This window comes from Stenella coeruleoalba, assembly GCF_951394435.1.
Source record: "Stenella coeruleoalba genome assembly, chromosome: 2".
NCBI classification, from domain to species: domain Eukaryota; kingdom Metazoa; phylum Chordata; class Mammalia; order Artiodactyla; family Delphinidae; genus Stenella; species Stenella coeruleoalba.
Window position 1 is genome coordinate 83,432,428 of NC_137147.1, and position 15,322 is coordinate 83,447,749.

Sequence of the window (15,322 nt, forward strand, 5' to 3'; positions counted from 1 at the left end):
CCTCTCTGTGTTCCTGGCTATCCGGTATCATGCACCATCCCTAACAATCATAGACCAAATAAAGAGAAAGATTGTGACATGGACTCTAAACGTGACCGCGTTTGCGTCCCAAGGCCGAAATAAGACGCCAATGACTCATAGCTCCGTTTAGGCCGGCAAAGCGCATCACTCCCCTCCCCCGCCCAGACCTGGGGGATTCCACATCCACCGCCAGGAAGCTCGCGCTCTTGCCTCGATTCGGATCTTCCGTACAGCATGGCAGCCCCCGAAGGCGTCGCCCACGGCCGTGCATTCCGTACAACATGGCCGCCTACAGAGAGCGCATCGCAGCCCTCCCGCCCGGCCACCGGAAGTTTCCGTTTGAAACCCGGGCGGCAGACCCGGTCTGCGGTACGGCAGTTATTGCCGAGCGTCTTTCGAACCAGAGCGACGAGGCCTGCGGGCAGGAGCAGCAGGCGTCTGGGTTCGGCTCTCCCGGGGCGGGAGACTGGGCTGGATGTGGGAGGCCGATGGGATGGGCTGAGAATGGAGGATTTTCTCTCTCCCGAGTCGCGCTCTTCTGGGGCTCTCCGCCTGGCTCGGGCACCCTGGCTCACTCCTGGGTAACATTCGCCTTGTACCTTCCAGGCCCCAGCCGTGCCGCCTCGTTACGATGACCAGCGTGGTCAAGACAGTGTACACCCTGCAGCCCCCCTCTGTGCTGAGTAGCGGCCTGTCCGCAGGTGGGTGTCCACGCCCCCCCTGCCCCCGGGCATTGCGAACTGGCCCCGCGTGGTCAAGCCAGGAGTATGGGGGATCAAATCGGTGGCTGGGAGTGGAGGGCTCCGGCAAGGGAGGGGGTTCTATCGGCTCTGACATCCTGCTCTAACTCCCCTAGAACCGGGCTGTCTAGGCTTGTGATGGGAGTTAGGGGAAGGGCCACGTGGTGGGAATTTAGACTTGACCCATACCCCTGCTCCCCCAAACCGAACTCTGCTGCATTCACCAAGTAGATTTAAGTTGTTGATTATTCTACAATATTATTCCCATTAAGGTAGGAATCCCTTTTTAAACATTTACCTGTTTTATTTCCAGACGAGCTATCTGGAAGGACTGGGTTTATTGTCAGGGAGAAGAGGAGAGAGTCATATGAAAAGCAGGATACTTAGGGAGCACTAGGGTTCACACTGTGTCTGGTTCACATTTGTAACGGCACAGTGTCTCTTATATAGTACATTCTCAGTAAACATTTGTTGAGTGAAGTGAGAGAGAAGGGTCAGGCCTAACTAGTATTCGAGAATCTTGGGAGAAGAGAGATGGTTAAAAGTAATGATTGGGACTTCCCTGGCGGTTCAGTGGTTAGGACTCCGCACCTTCACTGCCAAGGGCCTGGGTGCCATCCCTGGTCAGGGAACTAAGATCCCACAAGATGCTCTGCGTGGTCAAAAACTAAAAAATTAAATAAATAAATAAATAAATAAAATAAAAGCAGTGTTTGATTGCTTTGCCATTTGCTTTGTGTTACTGGGCTTGCGGCTGAAAGTCATCCCCTAATGTCTGCAGTTGCTGAGCTGCCTAATCTAGAGATTATAGCACAGAATAGGCTTCAAACATCAGAACCTGTGGTAGGAGATTTTGAAGCAGCTATTTAAGATCCCTTCCCAGATGACTCCATGCAGTTGACTGATGGGCAGTAGCAGGATTGACCTTTGAAGTAAATAGGCTTTACTTCAAAGGCTTCAAAGGGTTCTGTTTGTCCTTTGTTGCTTCAGAACACCTGAGTGGCAATTCTGGCATCAGCAACACCTAGGAGTTGATGGAGGAAATGGAGCCGGTCTTAGCTGCCTTTCCCTTAGAAAGCAGTCTCTCGTTCAGTGGGGAGCGACTGGCATCTCCCCAGCCAAGTTGGAAGTTTTCATCTCTTTGCTTTTTTCCTTGTCCCAGCTTTATGATCATATGTAACTTCAATAGTTTAACATTTTTAGGCTGCCTCTCAGGATTTTAGATTTTAGGCATGGGTTGGTTGTTTTTTAGTTTTTTGAATAGGTAACATTCACAATAAATAAATATCCAAAGTGGGGAAACGATATACGGTGAAAAACAAGTCTTCCCTTCCTTGACACCAGCCATCCAATTCCCTCCTTCGCGTCTCTCATTTTAAGGAGATAGTCTTTGTTAAATCCTGCTAAATTTTTCCTATGTTGCAGTCCTTAGGATTTAACAAATATGGGTTATTGAAACCAATTCCAGTCAATGAAGAGTGTTAATTTTGATCAATTTGCTATGGACACCTTTTTGCATGAGATAGATTTCTTATTGTGTGTAACTTATTAATACTTGAGAGAGGAGAAGGTAAATTCATGCACTCAAAGTTACCTTTTACTTCCAACAGAGACCTCAGAAAGAACCTTTTTAATACTTGTTTTGTGGGTAAGAGGGGAAAATAGGATGTAAGTGCCGATTGAGTGTACCTATAAATGAAGTAATTTGTTAGCCTGAGAAATCATATTTATTCCAAACTGTTGTGCAGCTAGAGTCATCAAAATAAATCTTTATCAAACACAAAGTTTCCTAATCCCTGTGATCCAGTGCTTTGTACCTCATTTCTTCAGCTTGATTTAATTGTTATGGCTCTTAATTTAGGTCAAGCTTAAAGGAGCCGTTTTACAATGAACAAAGTGAAAGTTAGTATAAACTAGAAGAATCCTGTGCATGTGCTGGGGGTGCGTGCTTAACTCCAGAACAAGTTACTTGAATTTGCTATCGAATGTAAGTGGTAGAAAGATTCGATAGAGGCTGTGTGGTAGAGGTCTGGCATAAGGGCTAGGGGGGAAATGCTCTCCTCTGGCGAAGAAGAATGTCATGTCAGGGCCATTTCTCTGGTTATCTGGCAGTAGCCTAGCAGGATCGGAACAGAATACCAAACAGGGAACCTAACGAGCCTCTAAACTTAACGATGGATAAACAGTTTAAAAAGGCTGGTGGTAGGGGCTTCCCTGGTGGCGCAGTGGTTGAGAGTCCGCCTGCCGATGCAGGGGACACGGGTTTATGCCCCGGTCCGGGAAGATCTCACATGCCGAGGAGTGGCTAGGCCCGTAAGCCATGGCCACTGAGCCTGCGCGTCCGGAGCCTCTGCTCTGCAACGGGAGAGGCCACAACAGTGAGAGGCCCGCATACCACAAAAAAAAAAAAAAAAAAAAAGGGCTGGTGGTAAAGGCAGTCAGCATGGAAGAGGGAAAGAAGAATAGAGGAGCTAGTTTAGAGATGGTCTGTGAAATAACTCATGAAACTGTGACGTGTTTCATTTATTCAATAAGTAGGTTTTGAACCTCTGTTAATATGCCAGATACTCTCCTAGATGCTGGGGCACAAAGATGTCTCTTAGAGTACTAGTTAGGGAGCCAGTCTCGTCAAAACAACTAAGCAACTGCCGAAACTCGAAGCAGCTTGAGTGTAGCCTTAGGAGAGCGGGCAGAGTGCTTAGGAGCTGAACGACATAGTTCCTTTCAACTGCTGTGTGACGAAGGACTCAGCTGTGTTCTGCCTTGCTGACGGCCACACTGCCTCTCATCCTCTTTGCTGTATGAATCTCCACTTTCACATCTATACCCTCTGGCCATTCAGTTTGCTGTATCAGCAAGCTTTTGGCTACCCTCAAACACACTGTACTGTCACATTTAAAGAATTTTGGTTTCTATTCCCAATTGGTCTAGAGGTCTTATTCTTCCGAATTTATAGAGTTGCACTGTTGGGTCATGATGCGTGGGATTCCACCCTCTTGTTTTCCTTTGCAGATGCACAAGCTCGAGCCACTTCTAAGAGCCTATTACCTGTTAGGTCCAAAGAAGTCGATGTTTCCCGACCTCACTTAGGGGATTCAGAAAATGATGTTACAAAAATCATCAAACCAAGACGAGACAATGGGTGAGAGTCAGAGCATCGGTATCCAATTAGAACATTGGGCTAGAAATTGCTCAGTACCAAGAATTAGGGCTTTTGAGGGCACAGGGTATCTGAAGGATTGGCCTGTAGTCAGTGGCCTATAGCAGTGCAGCGTTGCTGACCTGTTTGTCAGAACCCTCTGTGTTGATCAGGTCAGAAGAGGCACAGCCAGGGTTACAATAAGAGATATTCTTTCCTCTCTCAGCATTTGCTCTGAGTGTACAAATAGCAGCAGTGCAGTCAAACCAGCCTTAAGTGGTAGTCGTGGCGGGTGGGGCCTAGTTGTTAGCCTAGGTTGCTGCTCTGAGCAGTCCAGCCCAGTGTAGTGTGCATGTGTGTCCCTCCACCCGGTGTTCAGCTCCCATGTGAGTGAGGCTGACATGAAGTAGCCACACTGTCTTGAGCCGAAGCAGGTCTGTCAGGTTGTTGAGGTGGTCAGGAGGGGAGCCCGTGCCCTATTCATAAGCTCTTTTCAGTCGTCTGGGCTGACACACAAGTGCATGGGCCCTCAGAGCTTCTCAAGCTTGTGCTGTCTGGGATTTGCCTGGCAGTCCAGTGGTTAAGACTCTGTGCTTCCACTGCAGGGGGCACGGGGTTCGATCCCTGGTCAGGGAACTAAACTCCCACATGCTGCACACGGCCTGGCCAAAAATACAAAAAAAAAAAAAAGTAATAACAGTACCGTGATTCTCTGATTGATTTCTTTGTTGTTGTTATTGTTTTAATTGAGGTATAGTTGACATACAACATTGTGTTAGTTTCAGGTGTACAACATAATGATTTGATATTTGTATATATTGCAAAATGATCACCGCAGTAAGTCTAGTTAACATCCTGATTTGTTTTTGCTTCTCTAGGCAGCTGAGAGCTACAGACACTGCCACCAGGAGGAACATCAGGAAGAGGTGAGCGTCAGGGTAGATGAAACCTGGCCACCGTTTTAGGGTAGTGGAGCTCAATCCTGGTTGTACATCAGAATCAGTCACAGGACTTGTTTTACTGTGTTGGAGTCTGATGCCACCCCAGAAATCTAGATGGGATTTTCAGGGCTGAGGCACAGCCGATTTTGAGAACCATTGTCAGGGCAAGAATCAGTGATGCTACCATCTTGAGTACCAGACAAGAGTTTGGGGGCTCCATGCCAGGACCACTGCCCGAACCTAGCTATGGCCCATCGGCAGGAGCGGGAAGCCCTCAGGATGGGAGAGCCTGCGTGTGGTTAGTGAGTTCGAGATGAGTGTTCTGCTGCCGCTGCTGCTGCTGTTGAAATTCTGGAGAAGGATCCATCTTTCTCTGCTTGAGACTTGCTTGGACATTTTGCAATCCTGCAGACAGAAATAACATGAGCTGAAAAGTTTGTAGACATAGGTTTTAATTCCACATCTGTTATTTGGGCATGACTTAAAAGTTCTGAAGACAAAATACTATCAAGGACTCAGAACTTTGAAAAGGCTTAATATTGATGATGATAATGGCTATTACTTTTTTTGATTTTTTGCATTTTATTTATTTTTTTATACAGCAGATTCTTATTAGTTATCTATTTTATATATATTAGTGTATGTATGTCAAACCCAGTCTCCCAATTCATCACAGCACCACCACCACCACCACTTTTCCCCCTTGGTGTCCATACGTTTGTTCTCTACATCTGTGTCTCTATTTCTGCCCTGCAAACTGGTACCATTTTTCTAGGTTCCACATATATGCATTAATATACAATATTTGTTTCTCTCTTTTTGACTTAATTCACTCTGTATGACAGTCTCTAGATCCACCCACGTCTCTACAAATGACCCAAGTTCGTTCCTTTTTATGGCTGAGTAATATTCCATTGTATATATGTACCACATCTTCTTTATCCATTTGTCTGTTGATGAGCATTTAGGTTGCTTCCATGACCTGGCTATTGTAAACAGTGCTGCATTGAACACTGGGGTGCATGTGTCTTTTTGAATTATGGTTTTCTCTGGGTATATACCCAGTAGTGGGATTGCTGGGTCATATGGTAATTCTATTTTTAGTTTTGTAAGGAACCTCCATACTGTTCTCCATAGTGGCTGTATCAATCTACATTCCCACCAACAGTGCAAGAGGGTCCCCTTTTCTCCACACCCTCTCCAGCATTTGTTGTTTGTAGATTTTCTGATGATGCCCATTCTGACTGGTGTGAAGTGATACCTCATTGTAGTTTTGATTTGCATTTCTCTAATAATTAGTGATGTTGAGCAGCTTTTCATGTGCTTCTTGGCCATCTGTATGTCTTCTTTGGAGACATGTCTATTTAGGTCTTCTGCCCATTTTTTGATTGAGTTGTTTGTTTTTTTGATATTGAGCTGCATGAGCTGTTTATATATTTTGGAGATTAATCCTTTGTCCGTTGATTTGTTTGCACATATTTTCTCCCATTCTGAGGTTGTCTTTTCGTCTTGTTTGTAGTTTCCTTTGCTTTGCAAAAGCTTTTAAGTTTCATTAGGTCCCATTTGTTTATTTTTGTTTTTATTTCCATTACTCTAGGAGATGGATCAAAAAAGATCTTGCTGTGATTTATGTCAAAGAGTGTTCTTCCTATGTTTTCCTCTAAGAGTTTTATAGTGTCCGGTCTTACATTTAGGTCTCTAATACATTTTGAGTCGATTTTTGTGTATGGTGTTATGGAGTGTTCTAATTTCATTCTTTTACATGTAGCTGTCCAGTTTTCCCAGCACCACTTTCTGAAGAGACTGTCTTTTCTCCATTATATGTCCTTGCCTCCTTTGTCGTAGATTAGTTGACCATAGGTACGTGGGTTTATCTCTGGGCTTTCTATCCTGTTCCATTGATCTATATTTCTGTTTTTGTGCCAGTACCGTATTGTCTTGATTACTGTAACTTTGTATTATAGTCTGAAGTCAGGGAGTCTGATTCCTCCAGCTCAGTTTTTTTCCCTCAAGACTGCTTGGGCTATGGCTATTACTTATTAAAAGTTTTGTGTCAGTAGCTGTGCTAAGAATTGTACATGTATTCTCTCTTATCCTTCATGGTAATATTATGAAATGTGTGTATTAATTCTAGAAATGAGGAAACAGCCTCAGAGAGGTTACACAACTCCCTGAAAGTCATATACCACTATGTGATGATGCCAGGATTCAAACCAACCGGACTCCATAGCCCATACTCTTTTTTTTTTTTTTTTTGTGGTACGCGGGCCTCTCACTGTTGAGGCCTCTCCCGTTGCGGAGCACAGGCTCCAGACGCGCAGGCTCAGCGGCCATGGCTCATGGGCCCAGCCGCTCCGCGGCATGTGGGATCTTCGGGACCAGGGCACGAACCCATGTCCCCTGCATCGGCAGGCGGACTCTCAACCACTGCGCCACCAGGGAAGCCCAGCCCATACTCTTAATCCCTCCACCACTTCATCTAAGTACGATTATCATTACAGCTATAAGCCACTGAGTAAAGAGAAATCAGAGGAAGAGCTCAAGGATAAGAACCAGCTCTTAGAGGCCGTCAACAAGCAGTTGCACCAGAAGTTGATTGAAACTCAGGTAAGCGATCCACCAGACCTGCCATCAGCTGCACTGGGTGATGCATGTGGAATCCTGAGGGACCACGCCAGGTGCCTGAGCGCAGGAGAAGATGCCAGGCTTGCGCTGTGGCTGCCCCTGAGGAATGGGGCAGGCCTTACCTGTCTGTATGGCACCCCTACAGGGAGAGCTGAAAGACTTGACCCAAAAAGTGGAGCTGCTGGAGAAGTTTCAGGACAGCTGTCTGGCAATTTTGGAGAGCAAGGGCCTCAACCCAGGTAAGAGATGGCACACAACTGCCTTCAAAGGAGTCAGTGCATGTGCCCCTTCCTGGGTGATTCTGGACTGTGCATCAGGGGTCTGGCATGGTGTCAGCTGACCCAGTCAGTGCAGGGGTTGCCTAGCAAAGCCCTGAAGATTTGGGGGAGCTCCACTCTGTTCTGTTGTGATGTTGACTTTGCCTGCCCAGCGGAGTTTCAGATGGTTGTGCAGAGAGGATTCTCTCTTTCTTATCTGAACACTTTATACCATTAGTTTGGTGCTGACAGGTATGATCTTGCAAATACATCAGAAATATTTTCTTTCTTTCAAGGGATATAGCATACAGGTAACCTTCACAGGTGGAGAGAGAGATAATACTGTTGAAAGGGTTCCTAAAGCTGGCTAGTTAGCAGAATCACGGTGTTTAAAATGTGATTCCTGTTCTGAGCCTGTCCCTAGAGGGCAGAGTCTGTCGCAGAGAGGAAGCGGAAGAAGGGGTTACCCCAGGACTGTAAGAGAGCCTGAACTGAGGAGCCTGAGAATGCCCCGGGAAGGAGCCCAGGCTTGTTTGAATGAAGGAGTGCTGACTTTGAATGCTGCCATTAACCTGTGCATTTTAGGATATATTCTTGATAGTCACCATATACGTTTTTGGATGATTTTAATTTCCTACGTGTATGCACTGTTTTTACCAAAAATAATAAAAATTTTTAAGGCCTGAAAAGCTTTTAAAAATAGTTTTGTGTATTGTTAATGAAACCAAAAAATACAACCTATACATTTCTTTGGAACAAATTTTCCGCTGAGCTGAGGAGAAAGCAGGATGAAGTTTTGGCCATATCCATACCTAGAGAGGAAGGGGAGATAAAATCCAGCTCTGGAGGGCAGGCGTGGGTGACCTTGCCAAGGTGAGAACTCAGGGGAGAGAGTTTTCAGATGCTTAGAGAAGTTTCCCTCGTGAATACTCCTGTGGAGGGATTTTAATTTTCTTTTAAGTTGCAGTTCCCTAGGCAAGGCTGACTTTGTTGTATTTACTGGTTTTAGGCAGTGAGACCCTGGCGGCACGGCAAGACTCCACCACGGATCACATGGACTCGATGGTGAGGGTGTGGGTGTGAGTGGGCGAAGGCCCCGTGAGCGTGAGGCCCTGCAGATCTAAGCAGGTCTCTGCCGTGTGCTCGGCAAAGCCCACGAAGCAGCCTTCGGTTATCCAGGGTAGTGGAAGAGGGTGGTGGATGTGTACTCAAAGTAGCATATTTTACTTGGAAGGTGACTTTGTGCTTACAAATATGAGGGAGTCTAAGTTGAGAATGTACTAGTTTAAAACCCATAGCAGGGTGGACCGTAGAGACAGCTTTCTGGTTTCTCTATTCTTTGCTTTACCAAATTTCTCCCCTTATTCCTTTGCTGAGAACTGTGTCTTACAAAGGTCCAGCCTGAATTAAATCTGTCTTCTCTTTGGTTCCCTCCCTAAAGTAGAGGGCAATCGTTTGCACTTAAAGCCTTTTGAGCTTCTGTGATCTATTCCCCAGGAAGATCAGTTGTCATCTTAGAATCCTAGAATACTAGGTATGGAAGCCTTCCTCAGCTCCCCCAGGCGATTTGTCACCCCTTTAGTGGCTACTGCCTTTCGTTCATATTACCTGTGTAGCACAGAGCACGTGGAGGTGGGGTTCTCTGTCCATGCTGTGGACTCAGTTCTTCCAGGCCCACGAGAGAGCCCAGCACGTTTGCGGACACTCAGTCAGTGACCGAACAGATGGGATATTAGCAATCATCTAATTCAACTCCCATGAAGAGATTAGTTTATATGAAGAAAGTTCTCACATTTCAATAAAGATTTGTTACTACCTTGTACTTTTCTCTTAGCTGCTGTTAGAAACTTTGCAAGATGAACTGAAGCTTTTTAACGAAACAGCCAAAAAGCAGATGGAGGAGTTACAGGTGAGAGGCAGACATCTCCGCAAGGCAAAATTACCATTTCCTACCACAATAGGTGGATCTGTGGAGGGCTCTTTCTTATTTATCTCTTTATTCGTTTTTTTTTTTTTTTGTGGTACGCGGGCCTCTCACTGTTGTGGCCTCTCCCGTTGTGGAGCACAGGCTCCGGACGCGCAGGCTCAGTGGCCATGGCTCACGGGCCCAGCCGCTCCACGGCATGTGGGATCTTCCCAGACCGGGGCACGAACCCGTGTCCCCTGCATCGGCAGGCGGACTTCCAACCACTGCGCCACCAGGGAAGCCCTCTTTATTCATTTTTAATAAACTATTTTGTAATAATTTTAGATTGCAGAAAAGTTGTAAAGATAATGGAGAATTCAACTCCCCTAATATTAACATCTTACATTATCATGCTGTATTTGTCAAGACTAAGAAACCAATATTGATGCCTTACTATTAACTAAATTCCAAGACTTTATTTGATTTCACCATTTTTTTCAACTAATTTTCTGTTCTAAAGACTCTTAGAAATGTTCCCTTCTGCAGGGCATGAGGCAGTGTGCAACACGCTAGGTGGCTCCAGGTTGACAGTTGACACCTGTGTGAAATCCATGCTGTAGAAACTTGATATCTCAGGGAAACCTGTAATAGGAAACCCCGATTCTTGGGTCTGGACCACTTTGGATTGCTTGGATGAACCATGGGATACTACACGGAATCCTAGAGGATTTCATTGCTCCAGTTGAGATAACAGACTCTGTAGTAGAGAGAGACAATTCCTAAAACCAACACAGATAAACAAACCTAAGATAGAAAAGACAATGTCTGTCAGTATCCCAAACAGAAGCATAATGTTCTGGTTATGGTATTGTCTTTCCTGTGAGTCAGAGTTTGGTGGTTTTTTGTTTTTTGTCTTTTTTAATGTCTTTCCATGCAGGCCTTAAAGGTAACGTTGAAGATAAAAGAAGAAGAGAGGGCCCAGTTCCTAGAACAACAGACCTTATGTAACAGTCAAGTAAATGATTTTACAACAGCCCTTGAGGAAATGGAGCAGCTATTAGAAATGTGATAAAAAGCATGTGGCCACATGGCTCCCTCTTGGGGATGAACTCTCAGAGGAAGCCCCTTAGGACATCTGCTTCTTGGCCATGACCTTCTAGGACTCACCATCCCCAGAATGAAAACAGTTTCTGCAGTTTATGCTGGAATGGCAATTCCTCCTTTAAGCAAGCATTCCCAGCCTTCAGATTGGCCAGCTCTCCTGAACCTCACAATACATAATTGAGGCCTACAAGAGAGGGGGCCTGAAAGCTTGGATCAACCTCCTAGGCAACAGAGCAGCACAGAATTAGTATCAGGAGACTAAACCAGCCACAGTCAGAGAAGCCAAAAGGTCACATTCAGACGTGTGGGAAGAAACAGTGGTGCACAGGTGCTTCACGGGAGACATCACTGAGGAGCCCTGCGGTCCCCTCGTAACTTGGAACGCATTCTGTCCCATCCTGGTTGGGCTCTATAACCTCACTGTAAATTTACGAACTGGAAGTTACCTGAAATGGTTTAATAAATGGGGTGAAGGTATAGATAGCAATAACACCTATGAAACAATACACCTTGGAGCTTTTAATCTAAATCAGTTCTGTTTTTGTTTTTATAAAGTGTTACTTTAAAAGTAAATATTTCTGTAACTATTCAGACTGCAACACTGGCAAATGAAAAGAGCCTTTTAACCTAAATACATCCACTGAATACTATTGAACTAATCTAGGTAACAAGTTCAAGCCTCCAGTTTCACCCAGAATATTTTTCTTCCACTCATTAGGTGCTCTGTAGCTAGTGCCCCCCCCACACCCCCCAACCCCATCTTCCAGGAACATTAGCTAGTCTTCTGTGGTGGTCCCTGTTTGTAGCAGTGGGTGCCACACTCCGTCCACCAGGTTTGTGTCACTAGCTGCCTGCATTCCTAAGTATGCGTGTATCTCTGCTCTTGCTTTGCACGGCCAATCCTGGACCTGGCCCCCTGGATCCTTAGTCAACTGAAGTCCACAGCAGCCACACCCCACCCCTGCAACCGCCAGTCCACCAAAGGCACCGCCATATTTCATAGTCAAACTAGGCACACTTTGGCTTTGGCCATCTCCCATTTTTTTCTGCACCTCTCCCAATTTCTTCAGCAACTCCCCCTTCTCTTCAGCATTATTGGGGCTGCCCAGAGCCACCCAATCAAGTCAAGTAACGTCCCACCCTAACTTATAGGGCTAAAATTCTTTTCCTTCATACACATACAACATTCACACAGTTGGTTATGTCCCAAATATTTTGATAGGGAAACCCAGTTAAATAATTCTCACTGGTGACAAGGGCTGAATATTTTCTTCTACCCATTTTCAGGATGTTTATCGTTTAAAAGATTTTTACCCAAGTGAATTTGTAATTGGCATTTCTGGTCCCCCCAAAAGTTCTACTTCCTTCTTGGAAGGAAAGGGTGGGAAACTCAGCTGTGAGATCCTTTCCTCCTTGTCATGCCTCCCTAGTTAACTCCTAAGAATGGAACTCTCCCAACTCCTCCATTACTCATCTTGCCCAGTGTTGAGATCCTGTTTGCTCAAGGTCTGGCCTCACAGGGGCCTTCACCTCACGGTGCTGCTTTGCACCACCAGCCAGCATTTGTGCAGTCTTGCCTTTTCTTGTCTTCCCTCTGACCTCTGCTGCTCCATCTGCCTTTTGTACGTGTGGAGGTGTTGTGGTGCTTATTCTGATCTACAGCCTCAATAAATTCCTGCATTACGTGAACCAATGTGATCTGCACCCTCCACTTTGCTAGACGCTATAGGAAACTTTAATGTAGCATGACATTCTTAACCTCAGAAATGCTTACAGTACATGTGGTGAAACATTGCACAGGTGATATACAAGTTGAATAACAAAGGCAATAGTTTACTAAACAGTGGGTTGTGTGATATAGTTGTGTGCTATAGTAGTTAACTCTGAGCTAGTTTGGTTGGGGGAGGCTTGATGGAAGCGGTAAACTGGGGTTGAAGGAAGAGTAATATTTAGGGAGGCTAGCTAGAGGATCGAGAACTTTCCAGGTTGGTGAACACATGGAATTTGGGGCCAGTAGCACACTCAGAGAGGGCATGGAAGCTTCACGCCCTTTCCCCATGCATCTCTTCCATCTGGCTGTTCCTGAGTTATATCCTTTTCTAATAAACCAGATCTAGCAAATAAAATATTTCTCTGAGTCCGTGAGCCATTCTAGCAAATCAGTCAAACCCAAGGAGGGGATCGTTGGAACTTCCGAGGAGAAAATAAAATTATGAGAGACTGAAGAAAAAAAAAAAAAGTTGAGGGGATATCCAGATGAGTCTTGAGGAACTCAGTAAGAACACTGGGCTTCTTCAGAAGGTTCAAGATGAGAGGGGAGGAATTCCCTGGTGGTCCAGTGGTTAGGACTCTGTGCTTCCACTGCAGGGGACATGGGTTCGATCCCTGGTTGGGGAACTAAGATCCTGCAGGTCATGTGGCACGGCCAAGATATTTAAAAAAAAAAAAAGATGAGAGGGGATTATATCTGACACTTAACCGAGCACTTGCAATATGCCATATGTGATGTTTATGTGTGTTCCTCCTTATGTTCATTCTCATGTCATCCTCATTACAGTCACACAAGGTAAGCACTATTAACCCTTTTTATAGCTAAAGAAAAAGGCTCAGAGAAATTATACGAAATTAATCCATATAATTAATTAATGAAATTAGTTAATGAAATGAAGTTGATTTGCCCAAGGTCAAACAGCAGGCAAGTACTGGAGAAAGATTTGAGCCAGGGAATAATGGGAGTGGAAAGTACATGGTGCTACTAGACGTTTTGAAGAAACTTAAATGCAAGCTAGGAGGTGTGGATTTTTATCATCCGGGCCAGAAGTTTACAAACTGTCTCAGTTCATGATGCTCCTGGTGTCTCAATATTTTATGACACACCAAAAGAAATACCTAAAAGTTCTAAATACCTAAAAGTTCTATTTTTAGTAGGTATTTGAAAAAATAATACAAATAAATCTAAAGAAAATATTTTTATTTTTAAATAACTACAATTATTTACTAATGGGATGTGGGGCACAGTTTAATTTCTCAAGCCTTGGAATCAAATTGGACACTACCACCTTCCTATCCTGTTTGACACTGAGAGGAACACAGCATGACCTAATGTTGAAACTGACCTACTTTGGGCTAGTACTTCACATGTTGTCTAACATGTCATGTATCACTGTGATTCCCCCAGAAGTTTATCCCGTGGCATCCCAGTGAGCTTGCTGTCTAGGGATGCCTTTCACAGTCTGAGAACCGTGAATCTAGGCAATAAGGAATCACTGATACATTTTGAGCAGATAATCACCATAATGAATGATTTAGAAAAAATGAATATAGCACTGTGTGAAAGATGGATGGCTTGCAGGATCTTAGTTCCTGAGCCACTCCTTGGGCAGGCAGGAGGTCATGGGGCACTACCATAGCACCTTTTTTTCTTTCAGTTTTATTGAGATACAACTGACATAGCAGTGTATAAGTTTAAGATTTACAGCATAATGATTTGACTTACATACATCATGAAATGATTATCACAACAAGTTTGTTATTTTGTTTTTGGCCATGCAACGTGGTTTGCAGAATCTTAGTTCCCCGACCGGGGATCAAACCTGGGCCCCCAGCAGTGGAAATGCAAAGTCCTAACCACAGGGAATTCCCATTAATTTACTGTTCTTTTTCTAGATTCTTAAAATAGAAGATAAGGTAATTCCATTTCAATTTTTATCTTTTCCAGTATATGCGTTTACAACTATAAATTGTCCCTCTAAGGGCCAGGTAGCAGCATCCCAAATTTTGCTATGTCCTATTCTGATTATTTGTCTTTCTGTTCAAAATATGTTCTAATTTCCATTGTGATTTCTTCTTTCACCTGTGGATAATCTGGCTTCCTGTCTCATGACTCTCCCCAAACAATTTTTGATAAGGTGTGTGAAATGAAATTCACATTTTATGGCAAGACAAGAAAAATTTAAATATAAAAAAATTTCCTCTGCCCTTTAGCCTCCTGTCTCCCCTCTACTGTGCATCGTGTATCTGCATTTTGCCTCAACAAAACCTCCCCGCTGGCAGAAACACCTGCTCAACCATAAACAGCAACATCCTCCTAGCAGGAACAAGGCAACGCCTTAAAAGACAACATTTCTTCCTGATTTGTAAAGGGGTCACAACGACCCATCAGTTTGCACTTGCCGATCTGGATTGTGTAAACTGTCAGTGATACGTCATCTAATGTACGGCTCTGTCTCACAAAACTTATGTAACTGTGTTTTGACTTCTAACAGGCAGAACAGTTCTTGGAACACAAATTTGAGGGTTACAGTACTCAGATTTGGCTCAAATAAAATTTTCCATTTCTTTCATAGATTGGCTATTGATTAATTTTTCATCGAAATATGCTTGGTGTAGTCAGCAGGATACCAGAGACAGCCACCAGAGGACACCTGGAAGATGCCTCAAACTGGCACTCAGTACCAGCATGGGTACTTTGAGCCTCACCAGCTTCTCAGCATCTCTCAGGTGTTCTGGTGAGTTCTCCTAATACCCAGATCTTGTTTTTTTTTTTGTTATGATATGCTAGTATTTATTTATTTATTTTGCGGTACGCG

The 15,322-nt window shown here is 44.5% G+C and overlaps 1 protein-coding gene across 1 annotated transcript; it reads left to right on the forward strand.

The window, feature by feature from the left end:
- Positions 1–255: 255 nt before the first annotated feature.
- KNSTRN (kinetochore localized astrin (SPAG5) binding protein) lies at positions 256–14,901 on the forward strand (the record flags this gene model as incomplete). The annotated part of the gene is given in 11 exon segments (XM_079912773.1): positions 256–331; positions 334–463; positions 628–722; positions 3,774–3,903; positions 4,779–4,826; positions 7,343–7,448; positions 7,612–7,705; positions 8,733–8,788; positions 9,558–9,632; positions 14,400–14,420; positions 14,718–14,901. Coding segments are annotated over 11 exon segments (960 nt in total). The 3' UTR covers positions 14,847–14,901.
- Between the last annotated feature and the right edge of the window lie 421 nt (positions 14,902–15,322).